The sequence below is a fragment of the Triticum dicoccoides genome, chromosome 7A, assembly GCF_002162155.2.
Source record: "Triticum dicoccoides isolate Atlit2015 ecotype Zavitan chromosome 7A, WEW_v2.0, whole genome shotgun sequence".
NCBI lineage: Eukaryota > Viridiplantae > Streptophyta > Magnoliopsida > Poales > Poaceae > Triticum > Triticum dicoccoides.
In genome coordinates, this window is record NC_041392.1 from 730,399,701 (window position 1) to 730,417,609 (window position 17,909).

The 17,909-nt window shown below is 52.0% G+C and overlaps 2 protein-coding genes across 2 annotated transcripts; both read left to right on the forward strand.

The window, feature by feature from the left end:
- Positions 1-9,123: 9,123 nt before the first annotated feature.
- On the forward strand, positions 9,124-9,819 carry LOC119330820. Its single transcript, XM_037603948.1, has one exon. The coding sequence runs from the start codon at positions 9,124-9,126 to the stop codon at positions 9,718-9,720; it is 597 nt and encodes a 198-aa protein (XP_037459845.1). The 3' UTR covers positions 9,721-9,819.
- Positions 9,820-10,971: 1,152 nt separating this feature from the next.
- Positions 10,972-14,297, forward strand: LOC119331435 (rhodanese-like domain-containing protein 15, chloroplastic). Its single transcript, XM_037604591.1, has 6 exons — positions 10,972-11,245; positions 11,336-11,448; positions 11,530-11,641; positions 11,825-11,969; positions 12,061-12,114; positions 12,218-14,297. Exons 1-6 carry the CDS (start codon positions 11,001-11,003, stop codon positions 12,293-12,295), a joined length of 747 nt encoding a protein of 248 aa, XP_037460488.1. The 5' UTR covers positions 10,972-11,000; the 3' UTR covers positions 12,296-14,297.
- Positions 14,298-17,909: the final 3,612 nt, after the last annotated feature.

The window sequence follows — 17,909 nt, forward strand, 5'->3', positions numbered from 1 at the left end:
GTATGCTAGCCCCCGGAGGCCGCCGGCCACAGTCGTAGACGTGCGAAGAGCAATCCGCGTAGAGGGAAGTGTTCAGATACTTCTTCATCACAAAAAATTATGAAAAATTACCATCAGTCCTATAGCACATGTGCCCACGTTGTGTAAAAAACTCATGATTTTATCGCGCTCCAAGTATTTAATAATATTCACGCTGCATCGTTACCGCAGAACGTCTACTACCGTTTCATTGCCGTCCGTGAGGGGGGCCACAACCCGGAGACGCGTGCCGCCTCTTCGGACATGCCACAACACCACCCCGCATGTATGAGGGCCCGGTACGACGCTCCGGTGGCATTGCTACCCCCCAGGGCCCCCGTCCCGGCTAACCCTGTAGCGTTTGACCACGGGATCTAGCCCTTTGACTTTGCACGGACGGGCTTTGACCAGTGGACCTCTCCACCCGGTTGTGTTAGGTCGGCCCAGAGGAACACTTTGGAGCAACATTCGGGCCAAACCCACAGCTACATCCACTCCGTGTAGACCCGACGCGTCCGTTTCCCCCCTCCAGGTGCCGGCGGCGGCGGCGTCCGTGAGGGGGGGGGGCACGCCTCGGAGACGCGTGCTGGGCGTTTGCAACCGCCTCAACACTTCCAAATTTGTGAGAGGCCGCCTACGCAAGATTTGACGGTATGCTAGCCCCCGGAGGCCGCCGGCCACAGTCGTAGACGTGCGAAGAGCAATCCGCGTAGAGGGAAGTGTTCAGATACTTCTCCATCACAAAAAATTATGAAAAATTACCATCAGTCCTATAGCACATGTGCCCACGTTGTGTAAAAAACTCATGATTTTATCGCGCTCCAAGTATTTAATAATATTCACGCTGCATCGTTACCGCAGAACGTCTACTACCGTTTCATTGCCGTCCGTGAGGGGGGCCACAACTCGGAGACGCGTGCCGCCTCTTCGGACATGCCACAACACCACCCCGCATGTATGAGGGCCCGGTACAACGCTCCGGTGGCATTGCTACCCCCCAGGGCCCCGTCCCGGCTAACCCTGTAGTGTTTGACCACGGGATCTAGCCCTTTGACTTTGCACGGACGGCCTTTGACCAGTGGACCTCTCCACCCGGTTGTGTTAGGTCGGCCCAGAGGAACACTTTGGAGCAACATCCGGGCCAAACCCACAGCTACATCCACTCCGTGTAGACCCGACGCGTCCGTTTCCCCCCTCTAGGTGCCGGCGGCGGCGGCGGCCGTGAGGGGGGGGGGCACGCCCCGGAGACGCGTGCTGGGCGTTTGCAACCGCCTCAACACTTCCAAATTTGTGAGAGGCCGCCTACGCAAGATTTGACGGTATGCTAGCCCCCGGAGGCCGTCGGCCACAGTCGTAGACGTGCGAAGAGCAATCCGCGTAGAGGGAAGTGTTCAGATACTTCTCCATCACAAAAAATTATGAAAAATTACCATCAGTCCTATAGCACATGTGCCCACGTTGTGTAAAAAACTCATGATTTTATCGCGCTCCAAGTATTTAATAATATTCACGCTGCATCGTTACCGCAGAACGTCTACTACCGTTTCATTGCCGTCCGTGAGGGGGGCCACAACCCGGAGACGCGTGCCGCCTCTTCGGACATGCCACAACACCACCCCGCATGTATGAGGGCCCGGTACGATGCTCCGGTGGCATTGCTACCCCCCAGGGCCCCCGTCCCGGCTAACCCTGTAGCGTTTGACCACGGGATCTAGCCCTTTGACTTTGCACGGACGGGCTTTGACCAGTGGACCTCTCCACCCGGTTGTGTTAGGTCCCAGAGGAACACTTTGGAGCAACATCCGGGCCAAACCCACAGCTACATCCACTCCGTGTAGACCCGACGCGTCCGTTTCCCCCCTCCAGGTGCCGGCGGCGGCGGCGTCCGTGAGGGGGGGGGGCACGCCCCGGAGACGCGTGCTGGGCGTTTGCAACCGCCTCAACACTTCCAAATTTGTGAGAGGCCGCCTACGCAAGATTTGACGGTATGCTAGCCCCCGGAGGCCGCCGGCCACAGTCGTAGACGTGCGAAGAGCAATCCGCGTAGAGGGAAGTGTTCAGATACTTCTCCATCACAAAAAATTATGAAAAATTACCATCAGTCCTATAGCACATGTGCCCACGTTGTGTAAAAAACTCATGATTTTATCGCGCTCCAAGTATTTAATAATATTCACGCTGCATCGTTACCGCAGAACGTCTACTACCGTTTCATTGCCGTCCGTGAGGGGGGCCACAACCCGGAGACGCGTGCTGCCTCTTCGGACATGCCACAACACCACCCCGCATGTATGAGGGCCCGGTACGACGCTCCGGTGGCATTGCTACCCCCAGGGCCCCCGTCCCGGCTAACCCTGTAGCGTTTGACCACGGGATCTAGCCCTTTGACTTTGCACGGACGGGCTTTGACCAGTGGACCTCTCCACCCGGTTGTATTAGGTCGGCCCAGAGGAACACTTTGGAGCAACATCCGGGCCAAACCCACAGCTACATCCACTCCGTGTAGACCCGACGCGTCCGTTTCCCCCCTCCAGGTGCCGGCGGCGGCGGCGTCCGTGAGGGGGGGGGGCACGCCCCGGAGACGCGTGCTGGGCGTTTGCAACCGCCTCAACACTTCCAAATTTGTGAGAGGCCGCCTACGCAAGATTTGACGGTATGCTAGCCCCCGGAGGCCGCCGGCCACAATCGTAGACGTGCGAAGAGCAATCCGCGTAGAGGGAAGTGTTCAGATACTTCTCCATCACAAAACATTATGAAAAATTACCATCAGTCCTATAGCACATGTGCCCACGTTGTGTAAAAAACTCATGATTTTATCGTGCTCCAAGTATTTAATAATATTCACGCTGCATCGTTACCGCAGAACGTCTACTACCGTTTCATTGCCGTCCGTGAGGGGGGCCACAACCCGGAGACGTGTGCCGCCTCTTCGGACATGCCACAACACCACCCCGCATGTATGAGGCCCCGGTACGACGCTCCGGTGGCATTGCTACCCCCCAGGGCCCCCGTCCCGGCTAACCCTGTAGCGTTTGACCACGGGATCTAGCCCTTTGACTTTGCACGGACGGGATTTGACCAGTGGACCTCTCCACCCGGTTGTGTTAGGTCGGCCCAGAGGAACACTTTGGAGCAACATCCGGGCCAAACCCACAGCTACATCCACTCCGTGTAGACCCGACGCGTCCGTTTCCCCCCTCCAGGTGCCGGCGGCGGCGGCGTCCGTGAGGGGGGGGGCACGCCCCGGAGACGCGTGCTGGGCGTTTGCAACCGCCTCAACACTTCCAAATTTGTGAGAGGCCGCCTACGCAAGATTTGACGGTATGCTAGCCCCCGGAGGCCGCCGGGCACAGTCGTAGACGTGCGAAAAGCAATCCGCGTAGAGGGAAGTGTTCAGATACTTCTCCATCACAAAAAATTATGAAAAATTACCATCAATCCTATAGCACATGTGCCCACGTTGTGTAAAAAACTCATGATTTTATCGCGCTCCAAGTATTTAATAATATTCACGCTGCATCGTTACCGCAGAACGTCTACTACCGTTTCATTGCCGTCCGTGAGGGGGGCCACAACCCGGAGACGCGTGCCGCCTCTTCGGACATGCCACAACACCACCCCGCATGTATGAGGGCCCGGTACGATGCTCCGGTGGCATTGCTACCCCCCAGGGCCACCGTCCCGGCTAACCCTGTAGCGTTTGACCACGGGATCTAGCCCTTTGACTTTGCACGGACGGGCTTTGACCAGTGGACCTCTCCACCCGGTTGTGTTAGGTCGGCCCAGAGGAACACTTTGGAGCAACATCCGGGCCAAACCCACAGCTACATCCACTCCGTGTAGACCCGACGCGTCCGTTTCCCCCCTCCAGGTGCCGGCGACGGCGGCGTCCGTGAGGGGGGGGGCACGCCCCGGAGATGCGTGCTGGGCGTTTGCAACCGCCTCAACACTTCCAAATTTGTGAGAGGCCGCCTACGCAAGATTTGACGGTATGCTAGCCCCCGGAGGCCGCCGGCCACAGTCGTAGACATGCGAAGAGCAATCCGCGTAGAGGGAAGTGTTCAGATACTTCTCCATCACAAAAAATTATGAAAAATTACCATCAGTCCTATAGCACATGTGCCCACGTTGTGTAAAAAACTCATGGTTTTATCGCGCTCCAAGTATTTAATAATATTCACGCTGCATCGTTACCGCAGAACGTCTACTACCGTTTCATTGCCGTCCGTGAGGGGGGCCACAACCCGGAGACGCGTGCCGCCTCTTCGGACATGCCACAACACCACCCCGCATGTATGAGGGCCCGGTACGATGCTCCGGTGGCATTGCTACCCCCAGGGCCCCCGTCCCGGCTAACCCTGTAGCGTTTGACCACGGGATCTAGCCCTTTGACTTTGCACGGACGGGCTTTGTCCAGTGGACCTCTCCACCCGGTTGTGTTAGGTCGGCCCAGAGGAACACTTTGGAGCAACATCCGGGCCAAACCCACAGCTACATCCACTCCGTGTAGACCCGACGCGTCCGTTTCCCCCCTCCAGGTGCCGCCGGCGGCGTCGTCCGTGAGGGGGGGGCACGCCCCGGAGACGCGTGCTGGGCGTTTGCAACCGCCTCAACACTTCCAAATTTGTGAGAGGCCGCCTACGCAAGATTTGACAGTATGCTAGCCCCCGGAGGCCGCCGGCCACAGTCGTAGACGTGCGAAGAGCAATCCGCGTAGAGGGAAGTGTTCAGATACTTCTTCATCACAAAAAATTATGAAAAATTACCATCAGTCCTATAGCACATGTGCCCACGTTGTGTAAAAAACTCATGATTTTATCGCGCTCCAAGTATTTAATAATATTCACGCTGCATCGTTACCGCAGAACGTCTACTACCGTTTCATTGCCGTCCGTGAGGGGGGCCACAACCCGGAGACGCGTGCCGCCTCTTCGGACATGCCACAACACCACCCCGCATGTATGAGGGCCCGGTACGACGCTCCGGTGGCATTGCTACCCCCCAGGGCCCCCGTCCCGGCTAACCCTGTAGCGTTTGACCACGGGATCTAGCCCTTTGACTTTGCACGGACGGGCTTTGACCAGTGGACCTCTCCACCCGGTTGTGTTAGGTCGGCCCAGAGGAACACTTTGGAGCAACATCCGGGCCAAACCCACAGCTACATCCACTCCGTGTAGACCCGACGCGTCCGTTTCCCCCCTCCGGGTGCCGGCGGCGGCGGCGTCCGTGAGGGGGGGGAGGCACGCCCCGGAGACGCGTGCTGGGCGTTTGCAACCGCCTCAACACTTCCAAATTTGTGAGAGGCCGCCTACGCAAGATTTGACGGTATGCTAGCCCCCGGAGGCCGCCGGCCACAGTCGTAGACGTGCGAAGAGCAATCCGCGTAGAGGGAAGTGTTCAGATACTTCTCCATCACAAAAAATTATGAAAAATTACCATCAGTCCTATAGCACATGTGCCCACGTTGTGTAAAAAACTCATGATTTTATCGCGCTCCAAGTATTTAATAATATTCACGCTGCATCGTTACCGCAGAACGTCTACTACCGTTTCATTGCCGTCCGTGAGGGGGGCCACAACCCGGAGACGCGTGCTGCCTCTTCGGACATGCCACAACACCACCCCGCATGTATGAGGGCCCGGTACGACGCTCCGGTGGCATTGCTACCCCCAGGGCCCCCGTCCCGGCTAACCCTGTAGCGTTTGACCACGGGATCTAGCCCTTTGACTTTGCACGGACGGGCTTTGACCAGTGGACCTCTCCACCCGGTTGTATTAGGTCGGCCCAGAGGAACACTTTGGAGCAACATCCGGGCCAAACCCACAGCTACATCCACTCCGTGTAGACCCGACGCGTCCGTTTCCCCCCTCCAGGTGCCGGCGGCGGCGGCGTCCGTGAGGGGGGGGGGCACGCCCCGGAGACGCGTGCTGGGCGTTTGCAACCGCCTCAACACTTCCAAATTTGTGAGAGGCCGCCTACGCAAGATTTGACGGTATGCTAGCCCCCGGAGGCCGCCGGCCACAATCGTAGACGTGCGAAGAGCAATCCGCGTAGAGGGAAGTGTTCAGATACTTCTCCATCACAAAACATTATGAAAAATTACCATCAGTCCTATAGCACATGTGCCCACGTTGTGTAAAAAACTCATGATTTTATCGTGCTCCAAGTATTTAATAATATTCACGCTGCATCGTTACCGCAGAACGTCTACTACCGTTTCATTGCCGTCCGTGAGGGGGGCCACAACCCGGAGACGTGTGCCGCCTCTTCGGACATGCCACAACACCACCCCGCATGTATGAGGCCCCGGTACGACGCTCCGGTGGCATTGCTACCCCCCAGGGCCCCCGTCCCGGCTAACCCTGTAGCGTTTGACCACGGGATCTAGCCCTTTGACTTTGCACGGACGGGATTTGACCAGTGGACCTCTCCACCCGGTTGTGTTAGGTCGGCCCAGAGGAACACTTTGGAGCAACATCCGGGCCAAACCCACAGCTACATCCACTCCGTGTAGACCCGACGCGTCCGTTTCCCCCCTCCAGGTGCCGGCGGCGGCGGCGTCCGTGAGGGGGGGGGCACGCCCCGGAGACGCGTGCTGGGCGTTTGCAACCGCCTCAACACTTCCAAATTTGTGAGAGGCCGCCTACGCAAGATTTGACGGTATGCTAGCCCCCGGAGGCCGCCGGGCACAGTCGTAGACGTGCGAAAAGCAATCCGCGTAGAGGGAAGTGTTCAGATACTTCTCCATCACAAAAAATTATGAAAAATTACCATCAATCCTATAGCACATGTGCCCACGTTGTGTAAAAAACTCATGATTTTATCGCGCTCCAAGTATTTAATAATATTCACGCTGCATCGTTACCGCAGAACGTCTACTACCGTTTCATTGCCGTCCGTGAGGGGGGCCACAACCCGGAGACGCGTGCCGCCTCTTCGGACATGCCACAACACCACCCCGCATGTATGAGGGCCCGGTACGATGCTCCGGTGGCATTGCTACCCCCCAGGGCCACCGTCCCGGCTAACCCTGTAGCGTTTGACCACGGGATCTAGCCCTTTGACTTTGCACGGACGGGCTTTGACCAGTGGACCTCTCCACCCGGTTGTGTTAGGTCGGCCCAGAGGAACACTTTGGAGCAACATCCGGGCCAAACCCACAGCTACATCCACTCCGTGTAGACCCGACGCGTCCGTTTCCCCCCTCCAGGTGCCGGCGGCGGCGGCGTCCGTGAGGGGGGGGGGCACGCCCCGGAGACGCGTGCTGGGCGTTTGCAACCGCCTCAACACTTCCAAATTTGTGAGAGGCCGCCTACGCAAGATTTCACGGTATGCTAGCCCCCGGAGGCCGCCGGCCACAGTCGTAGACGTGCGAAGAGCAATCCGCGTAGAGGGAAGTGTTCAGATACTTCTCCATCACAAAAAATTATGAAAAATTACCATCAGTCCTATAGCACATGTGCCCACGTTGTGTAAAAAACTCATGATTTTATCGCGCTCCAAGTATTTAATAATATTCACGCTGCATCGTTACCGCAGAACGTCTACTACCGTTTCATTGCCGTCCGTGAGGGGGGCCACAACCCGGAGACGCGTGCCGCCTCTTCGGACATGCCACAACACCACCCCGCATGTATGAGGGCCCGCTACGACGCTCCGGTGGCATTGCTACCCCCCAGGGCCCCCGTCCCGCCTAACCCTGGAGCGGTTGACCACGAGATCTAGCCTTCTGACTTCCCACGGACGGGCTTTGACCAGTGGACCTCTCCACCCGGTTGTGTTAGGTCGGCCCAGAGGGACACCCGGGAGCAACATCCGGGCAAAAACCACAGCTACATCCACTCCGTGTAGACCCGACGCGTCCGTTTCCCCCCTCCAGGTGCCGGCGGCGGTGCCGTCCATGAGGGGGGGCACACCGCGGATGTGAGGGGGGTCACTCTCTGGAGACGGGTGTCGGGCGTTTGCAACTGCCACAAAACTTCTGTCGGCATAGCTGTTTTTGATTTTAATAAAATATAAGGATCTATATTTAAAAGAACATGACCGCACATTATTAACGTGCTCGAAAAAATACAAACTATATATATATATATATTCATAATATATAAAAAAAATACAAACTACATATATATTCATATGTATGTTTATATTTAACATGCTACATGTTAGTTGATATAATAATACACAAAAAAGCATTAAAAAATATGTAGGGAAAAAAATTTAACTATGCCGACGGCCTAGCCGTCGGCATAGATCCGACCAGCGTGCCGCGGATCACTGACGTGGCAGATATGCCGACGGCAGCCGTCGGCATAGCCTCTGCATGGTGCGGCCTGGATCAATGACGTGGCCTGCGGACCTATGCCGACGGCCCCCCGTCTAGGCCGTCGGCATAGCTCTGACGCCGTTTGCCAGGGGGTGGCCGGGCCCCACGGGTATGCCGACGGCGTTCGTAAGCCGACGGTAGCTGTCGGCGTATATGTAGATAGGCCGACGACCGTTCTATGCCGACGGGTGCCGTCGGCTTATCTTTGCGTAGCCCGACGGCCTTTGTACGCCGACGGCCAGAACTAGGCTGTCGGCATATCTCCGGAGAAGCCGACGGGGGCCGTCGGCATTGTTCTGGCCGTCGGGGTATGGCCCTGTTCCGGTAGTGGTTGGCTATACTCAAAACTTATTGACGATGTAATGTTGCTTAACAATCAATAAAGCTAGCCATGAAAGCCTTTCCTAAAAAAAAGAAATATCAGTATTCCATGTAAAAAAATGTTATTATTGGCACTAACCCAAAGTTCATTATACTGCTTATAAGCGGTAGATCCAAGTGGGGTGCTCCCGTCGTTGTTATGGCCGAGATCGATTCCAACAAAAAGATCGTGATCGATTTGGCTTGGGCTGCTCAAATCCATCCATCGTGGGTGGTTCGGACACTGCATGAGATTCGTGTAGGTCTCGTCTCTTGTAGCTACGTACGTCCCTTCGTGAGCCTTTAAATATACAGCACACATTCCAAACCTAGATTGATCACCGCGCGTGAGCGTTTCGACCAGAGTTCGATCAACCGAGACCGTCCCCCACCCAAATTTCCCGTCGTGATGAAGACCATGGAGGCAGCGGCGCTGTTGCTGCTGGTGTCCCTGCTGGCGGCGGCGGCAGCCACGAGCAACACGTCTGACAACATGCGCAAGGAGAGGAGCGAGGAGGAGACGCGGCGGATCTTCAAGGAGTGGAAGGCCGAGCTCGGCAAGACCTACAGCTCTGTCTCCGAGGAGGAGCGCACGCACGACATGTTCAGGCACCGCCTCGGCGACATCGACCAGGGGTGGCACGAGGATGGCTACTCGGCCTGGTCCTGGGATAGAGAGAGGAGCGAGGAGGAGACCCGGCGGATCTTCATGGAGTGGAAGGCCATGAACGAAAAGATCTACAGCTCCATCGACCACGAGGAGCACCGGTACGCCATATTCAAGGACGCCCTCCGTCAAGTCGATCGGAACAACGCCGGCTACGCCATAGGGGTCGACACTAACCACCAGGGCATCAACGGGTTCACCGATCTCACCGAGGAGGAGTTCAGCGTCGTTTGCAGCGGGTTCATCCTGGAGGGCTTTGAGCCATCGCCAGCCGAGTTAAGGAGGGTGGCTGAGATCCAGGAGCGGTTGCGGCTAGTATATGCCCCTCCATCCCTTTGGGCTTATTGACATCAGAGATATATATAGCAGTTTTGCTAAGTGTTAGTCAACTGAGGCTTCGTTATGTCTCAGTCGATACTATATCCCTTAGACCTTGCATGGAGATTCGTACAAAGTTTTTTTTTTAGTTTTTTCTTTTTCTTTCTTATATGTATATCACTTGAGTGAGACTTGATTAAAGTCTTAGAGACCTAGCCACACCCATCATCTATAGTCTATCTATTTCTATATCTCGAAGATCAATATGTTGGTTTTTTTATATAGCTTACCACATATGCCATGTGGTTATAGATCGAAGGTCAATAAATTGTCATGGAAACAACGTGAAATTTTTGCATGGAGAAAACTCTAAAGAAATAAATAAGACCCATGACAAGATTTTTTTTACTCAATGTAATCTTGGTTGATGGAAATTTACTAGATTGGTTTCTTGTTGGTCCCATGCAATGTTTTCACCATATACAACAGAAAGTAGAAAATTAACATAAATCGTGCTTGTTATTATAAATGAAAATTTAGAAACATGCATAAAGAAATCACTAGCGACACTTACCTTATCACGTTGATAGCATATGTGTTGCTTGATTGTAAAATATTCGACTAGAGTTAAAAGCACAAGCACATGAAGAATTATAGCAACATCTGAAATATATGATTAGATTTTTCTTTGTGAAATTGAACCAATTAGCCTCTGTGTGCTCTGGCGCCCAGGTGCCAGGGACGACAATGAATCAAGGCAGTGCCCCGCAAAACAAATAAAAAATTCAACGCTCACTTTCAGCATGGAAGGTACTTGCATTGTCTGGATCTTTCAACCCTTTCAGCGATATGCATTCAATAGGGGAGAGACATTTCTGTTGACGATGAAGACGTCCATAGCGACTTCGTTAATCTTGGCATGATGTGTCAGCTCAGTCTCTCGAAGATGCTCACAGTGATAGGGTGTATGTGGACGTTTATAGGGACGAGTGTATGAATACACTTAGCTCGCTACCGGAGAACAGCGAGGCAACAGGCGCGTCACCTTCGAGTGCATGCAAGAGCTCAAACAGACTAGTGCATGATGGTGGCCCCATACGTGTGATAAGATGAGAAGTGAGACGTGGCGAGAAGATCTTCACCTTATCCGAAACCAACGTAGCAGACAACCAATCCAGGAATGGATATGTCTCAAGTGGATGGGGTCGGTCAGAGTCATGCGTACGTTGGATCCTACTCTACGACGCGGAGGAGGCGAGGACAGGTGCGGCGTCCCAGCTGCCAACCCTCGTCATGAACCAAGCATAAATATGTCTTCCCATGCCATGTGTTTGTGCAAGGTTACCACGTTTCTCCAACAACACAAACGCTTAATCAGCTCGAACCCATTGTCCAGCCGGGCTCCGGAGTCCCCTAGAACGAACGGGAACAAGGAGGACCAGACAGGAGATCCAAACCAACGTCCACCGCCAGCAATGGCGTCGGAGTGCTCCTTCGCCCACGGCGTCTCCCTCCCCGCGCACCGGCCGCCCCTCGCCTTCTTCACCTCCTGCAGGTAAGTATAACCAATCTGACCTGCTTTTCAATTATGCATGGTATCCTTCTTCTTCAGTCTTGCCAACAGTGTGCTCTCTTTTGACTGCAGGCTGCGGCACGGTGCCGTGCGCACGGTGGCGAACCATCGGGTCGTGGAGGCGGCGAGGCCGGTTTCGGTGGGCGCAGCCAGGAGGATGCTCGGCTCAGCCAGGTACGGTGGGCGTGTAGGTGCAGCAAGACTGATCGATTCTGTCCATCCATGCCCACGGACAAACTCTCACACGCTTGCTCCTTCTTCTCCAGATACGGCAGCGCCGGGGCGCGCGGAAGATTCGGAGGTGGCCGTACCGGCGTCGGTGCCGGTGCGCGTTGCCTACGAGATGCAGCTGGCAGGACACCGCTACCTCGACGTCAGGTACATAACTAACCAACGCACAAACCACACAACAATCACCACTTGCATGCTCTGCTGCCCCTCTACTCTGCAGTAGTACTCTCTGTTCTCTCAACTTAACTGGCAGGAAAAAAATCAGTTCACAGTAAACTTACATATGAAAAGGTTGGTTGCATCATTCGATCAGATTTGCTGCTTGTGTAGAACGGAGGGTGAGTTCGGTGGTGGGCATCCGGCAGGAGCGGTGAACATCCCCTACATGTATAGCACCGGCTCAGGAATGGCCAAGAACCCGCACTTTCTCGAGCAAGTGTCAGCGATCTTCGGCAGGGATGACGAGCTCATCATTGTATGTCTGCCACTGATCCTAAACATGATCATTTCTTTCTTCTTTTAGTTGAGTGTTTCTTTGTTCAGAAAATTCCATTTGTCCATTTCAGGGATGCCAAAGTGGCAAGAGGTCCCTCATGGCAGCAGCCGAACTCTGCTCCGCTGTAAGCATAAATACCAGTCCATTTATCACTATATTCACCATCGGTAACTATGGTTTCACCTGCTGGCTCTGTGACACTTGATGGTAAATATATCTTCTTTCAGGGCTTCACTGCCGTGACCGACATCGCTGGAGGGTTCTCGACTTGGAGGGAGAACGGACTGCCGGTCATTGGACGGTGACAACGCGGGCTTCTAAAAATGTGGTTGAAACATCATAATTTGTCTTAGCATACTCTGAGACACCATGTCAGTGCACTGAATAAGCAAAATGGAGTTTGATATGATGTACTCCTCTGTACCACAATACTTGTAGCTGGGGAAACTAATACAAATCCCCCAACTGCACGGAAATTGTTTGGCGTGGACGAGCTCGCGCGCTCTTGGTATCCTCAGGCGTTCGTTCCCTTGGAGATGCGGGATGTCCCTGGTATTGCAGGTGGCAGGTGAGGGTTTTTTTTAATGCGTGTACGTGTGTGGGAGACGATGTTGTCGGCCGACGACAAAGGGGGTTTGACAGGGTTTTGTGACGGGTCGTTTGTTCGACGTCAAAGCAGCGCTGGAGCATGCTGGCTTTGGTCAGAGGCGTCAACCAGGGTTTCGCTGCACTGGATCTCTCGGCGGCTGCATGGAGGCATGCATAAACTATTCCACGGTCTGGGTGATCAGGGAAACACCGGAATTTAATATAATGCTCAGGGCCCACCATCCTGACAACTAATGTTGTGGTTAATGTGCTCCTGGTTTGACAACATCATTTTAATTTGTCCTTTTATTACTACGGGTGGCGGCGTGAGGGAGTGGTTGGTTGAAGCGGAAATACTGCGCTAACTAGTGCTGGTGAATTAGCGGTGATGTTTTTTTAGCTAGGGAAATTGTTATCGGTAAATGCAGTATGCCCGCACGCGTGGAAAAAAATTTATATTCGGCTTGCAATTGTTTTCTTACTAATCAGAAAGTCATTGTATTATGGAAGGTGGGAACATTTTACTTATAAGTTTTTCGTTCCCGAGAGTGCGTTGTCCGGTATGAACAGTGGGAAAAAATGTAGCCAATTTTCAACAAAATTTTACGTCATTTATTGTACATGTCCGTGTTAGTGGGAAAAGAACCCACAAATTTTTCCAAGCGAATGGAGCACAGGTATTTTCCCGGCGGAAAAACATATGTAGAGAGACATTTGCTGATAACATTGGTGTTTATTTTCATTTTATTTTTCATATGTAGAATGGAGTAAAGGTGCTTTCGCCAAATTGAAAGATGAGGATGATGATAGTGATGATGCACCAAGAAGTGGGAGAAACAAGGGAAAATCGGATGGAAACAAGAAGGAGAAAGTAAGAGTGAAGAGGACTACCGAGGCAACCACTTTGAGAGATCAAATTAGTTACACGGAAAAGATGAAATATACCATGCTAGCCAAGAATTGGGATGCTATAAAGTGGGCATGGCCGAGAAAAAAGAGAAACACAAGGAGGAGAAGTGGGAGAAGAGGTGTGCCTTTTGAGGCGCGCAAGATCGCCCTAGAGGAGCAAAAGAGAAGGACGAGAGGACCGCCTAGGAGGACTGGTTCATGTTGATGAATCGAGAGGGCATGAATGCAACGGCAAGAGAATTTTGGGAATTGAGAAGAATGGGCATCATGTGTCGCAGAAAGATGGAGCTTCAAAATCTTATGGTCGGTGGTGGTGGTGTTGGGTTTGGAGGGGTTTTTGCTTTCGGCAGTGTTGGTGGTGGTGAATATGGAGGTGGCGGTGGCTTCGACATGAGTGGTGGAGGGTTTGGAGGTGGTGTTCGCTTCAGCAATGGTGATGGAGGTGGGTTTGGAAGTGGTGTTAGTTTTGGCATTGGGGGTGGAGGTGGTGATGTTTTTGGCAATGGTGGTGGTGGTGCTTCGGCAAGCAATTTGGATGGTGGTGGTGGTTCCCATTCTCCGGTCCAAGTTGTTGAAGATTGTGGTGCTCTTTCTCCGGTCAATGTGGATGATGGCTATGGCGGTGCTATGGCCGGTGGTGGCGGCGATGATTTTCATAACACTGAGGATGTTTCTTGATTTTTTTTCATGACCGGTTGTCATTCAACCATGTTTTATTTTGTTTGTTGATAAGGCTAAACTTGCTACCTCGTATGTTGCCCATGATTTGGGATGTGATGAACTAGTGATGTATACATAAATTTCGTGTATTCATATGCAAGCACTTGTCAATATTTATTCTATGATCTTTTTTGCGGCACCACGAGGCCTCCCGCACGGAACAGATCCACTAAACTTTTAGAGGACCTATTTCGTTGGAGGCCTCACGGTACCGCAAAAAAAATTACAGGCCTCCCGTAAACGATTTTTGCGGGACGTGGCTTTACTGGATCTGCTAGAGAGGTTGTCTGTTGTAGCTAGGAAATGTGTTTGTCTACTGTTTTTTTCTTCTCAAAACACGGAGGTGGAAAAGATCAGCATGCAAGCATGCATGTTTTTTTTTGCGGGTGTGCAAGCATGCATGTTGACTCTCACTATGACTAGCCTAAGAATAGAGTGGGCATACTTATACTTAATTTTCGCTTGATTCTCTTGAGAGTGCTGCATCAAAAATTTACTCAATTCAGAGTTTGAGAGTTGGAGTTTGTTCCTTGTCTTTTTAAGATCTACCATTAGTCACATTTTCAACTAATACCTTATCACCAAGCTTGTTTTTAGATATCCATTTTGCACAACCCTTTGGCATTCAATGCAATGATTGCCTTCTCACCAAGCTTGTTTTTAGATATCCATCTGTACTATTTTTACATGACATTCTTTTTTGCAGCATAGCCAAATCTTAGCTTGCTGGTTGCACCATCGCATGCTTGGACTCTGTACTAGCACACTTGTGTTAGCTGACTGTAATCAGGGACGTAGCTGTCTCATAGGCATTGGGTCAGTTAGCCCCAATAAAATTTGAAAACTCTTCACTAATTCTAGCTTCGTCCTTGACTGTAATGAACCAAGGAGTTAAAAAGTCAAGAAGCTGAGAAATTACGAAGGAGCTAAAGTCCTGGCGACTGAGCCACACATTTTAATCATAATATAGTGATGCAGACATCTGTTTAAATCGTCAGTGGCGTCCTGTACCGTGGGAACTTGTGCATGTTGTTCCGTGAGGGCATCTTCATATTAAACGGCGGCCTGAGCGTATACCACTGTTCCAGTGTGAGTGAAGTCTGTTTTCAACCTTGAGGTTGTAGATGTGGTTGAAAATGAACCCTAACATTCAAATCCGTGAAATTTGTATCCTGTATTTATGATCCCGGTCTAATCCTGACCCTTAACCTGTTTGGCACACCGGGAAAAGATCCATCCCACACAGGATCAAAGTCTGCTCTCACTTACATCTCTACCCCACATGCCATATCCATCCTGTGTCCCAGTCCCTTCCTCTCTCCTGGAATCAGCGCAGGCGCCTCGAAGCCATTGACGCGGCGGAACGGCAATAAGTACTCGCCTTGTAGTTCTCCGATTCCATTGCTACGGCCATGCTCTGGTGTCCGCCAAGCTCTGCAGAACGCAGCCCCGCCTGCGCCGTATTGCTTCGCACTGCTGGCGCTGTCGTTTATGGAGCAGCAGGAAGAAGCAAGGAGAACGAGTCCGACAAGTTTATGGATGCTACTCTGATCAGCGTACAGCCAGTCTGCGCAAATGAGAATTCAATCCTTGCAACGGATGCGACTATGCTCCAAGTGCTTAGTAGTTAGTACAAATTCTAGTTCTAGTACTTACTACAATAGATAGAGAAACGTTCGAACCAATCTTCAGACCGGTGCTAGCTACTGATCGGATACGCCGGCCGGCGGCACTGCGAAAAAAGACAAGCTTCATGAACGAACAAATTCATGTTTCTCCAAAACAAAAAACTTCATGTTTCTCCATGGACGCAGACCTGCGACCTCGTCCCTGGTGCGATCGTGCCTGTGGATGTGATGATTGTGATAAGTGGTCGTTGTTTGTCCTCCATGAGGTTTTAGCCGCGTGAGAAGCGTCGTCACAGCTGGCTGCATTGCATCTGCAGGAGGAGCGAACCGTCCAGGTCAGGCCCGTGCTGGCCACGAACGAGCTCGGCTGCTCACTTCACGTTGTCGTAGGGGTGGCTAGCAATGGCACCAAACGTCCCTGGTTGCAGCGCTGAAGACATGAAGTCATGCCGTTGCCAGGCTGAGTGAGTGTACGTGAGGGCTTCGCGTCGACGAGGGCGACGAACTGGCCTGATGCTATGCTGAGTACGGTGGTGATGTCTTGGATATATCGAGTGAGAAGATGGATGTAAGGTGTGGGTCCATTTAGTCAGCGAGAGTAGAAAGTTATCCCAGTGGATTGTCTTTTTCTCGGTGTGCCAAATTGGTCTAAACTGATGAATAGGGTCGGGATAAGACCGGGATGATAAGTACAGGGTACAAATTTAAGGGATTTTGAGGTGAGGGTTTATTTCCGACGAACACTACAATTTCAAGGTTTAAGACAGACTTCGAGTTTAATATGAAGATGGCCCGCTACTACCCTCCACGCTCGCATTCAATGCCCAGCACCACATGTCCTTGTTCAATTGGTGCGCGTAGTGGGAGCAGGCGCGCTCGTCCGCTACATCGCCATTCTAGTATTTCGGTACGAGGAAGTATAGGATGTATGTGCTATATTAATGTTAGAATTTCCGTTCTTCACCTGACCTCGTGTAAACTGGCCCCATTACAGAATAACACGTGTATGTTACGGTATCTGCAAAACGAAACACCAAAATTACATAATAACAGGTTTATTGATCATTCGGCTTATCTCCCAACTACCTGACGTTAGCGTGTCTCCATTTCTATCGTGGCAATGTACTGGGACACACAAGAACAGGGCATTCACTGAATCTGAAGAATGTTACTAATAAAGTAGTGTGGAGTTACAGAGAAGGCGGCTAGTTCATGAACTACTCTTACCGAAAGCAAGATCACACTTTTCCATCAGAAATATGGAACGGAATGTGTGCTTAAGCAGAGAGCACTGCTCTATATTAACTTTTATTTCATTCAAGTTATTTGTCCATAGTGATGGCTTCGTAGCACAACTACAGATTTGTATTGTGATACGAAGGGTTTTCTAATCATGTGTGTTTTATGTAAAATTGCTTTGAACATTTTGGATTGCTCATCAAATACTATTAATCCGAAAGGGACTTCGAGTTTTCACATTTCAACATACAACTACTATGGAATATAACATGGTTACAAATATATGAGATACTTTTGGGATAAGATAACAAGTAGAGCACACGATATGTCCAAACTGATATTTCGATCTTCCTTGAGCGCCAAACTGATATGTCCACAACAAGTAGTAAGACTACATTTGAACAATCAGATAAGCTAGATCAATCCTATGTAAGAATTTTAGCAACTAGGACCTGAACAAATCCACCAGAGAGCTACCATTCAACCTCTATGTTGCATGCATGCAAGCTATCGATTGAGGTAACCATGCCCTGATGCTCACATTTCAAGCAACCGGGACATGGATGCCGGGGCGGCCGCCCCGGATGATGGTCCGTATGGTGGCTTTTCGGCAGGCTCCATAGCGGCAGTGGTGGTTACGCTTCTTGGTCGTCTGGATGGTGCGGGTGTGGCGGTGGATGGTTCGGGCACACTTTCTCTCCTTAGGAGTGGTGTTGCCCAGATCCGGATCTAGAGGCTTGCTCTCACCGCGGCTGGTCTGGGTGCCTCAAGGTGTCCTGGGTGAGCTGCGGAGTGAAAGCTCCATGCGCTAGCGGTGAGGACATATGCGGGTGTC

What these genes read in the sequence shown, in the direction of transcription:
- LOC119331435 (XM_037604591.1), top strand. Translation starts at nt 11,001, where the DNA reads ATGTCTTCCCATGCCATGTGTTTGTGCAAGGTTACCACGTTTCTCCAA. An exon ending in CTCAGCCAGGTACGGTGGGC is followed by an intron (nt 11,449 to 11,529) that starts GTGTAGGTGCAG and finishes CTTCTTCTCCAG; the next exon opens with ATACGGCAGCGCCGGGGCGC. An exon ending in GGGATGACGAGCTCATCATT is followed by an intron (nt 11,970 to 12,060) that starts GTATGTCTGCCA and finishes TGTCCATTTCAG; the next exon opens with GGATGCCAAAGTGGCAAGAG.
- LOC119330820 (XM_037603948.1), top strand. Translation starts at nt 9,124, where the DNA reads ATGGAGGCAGCGGCGCTGTTGCTGCTGGTGTCCCTGCTGGCGGCGGCG.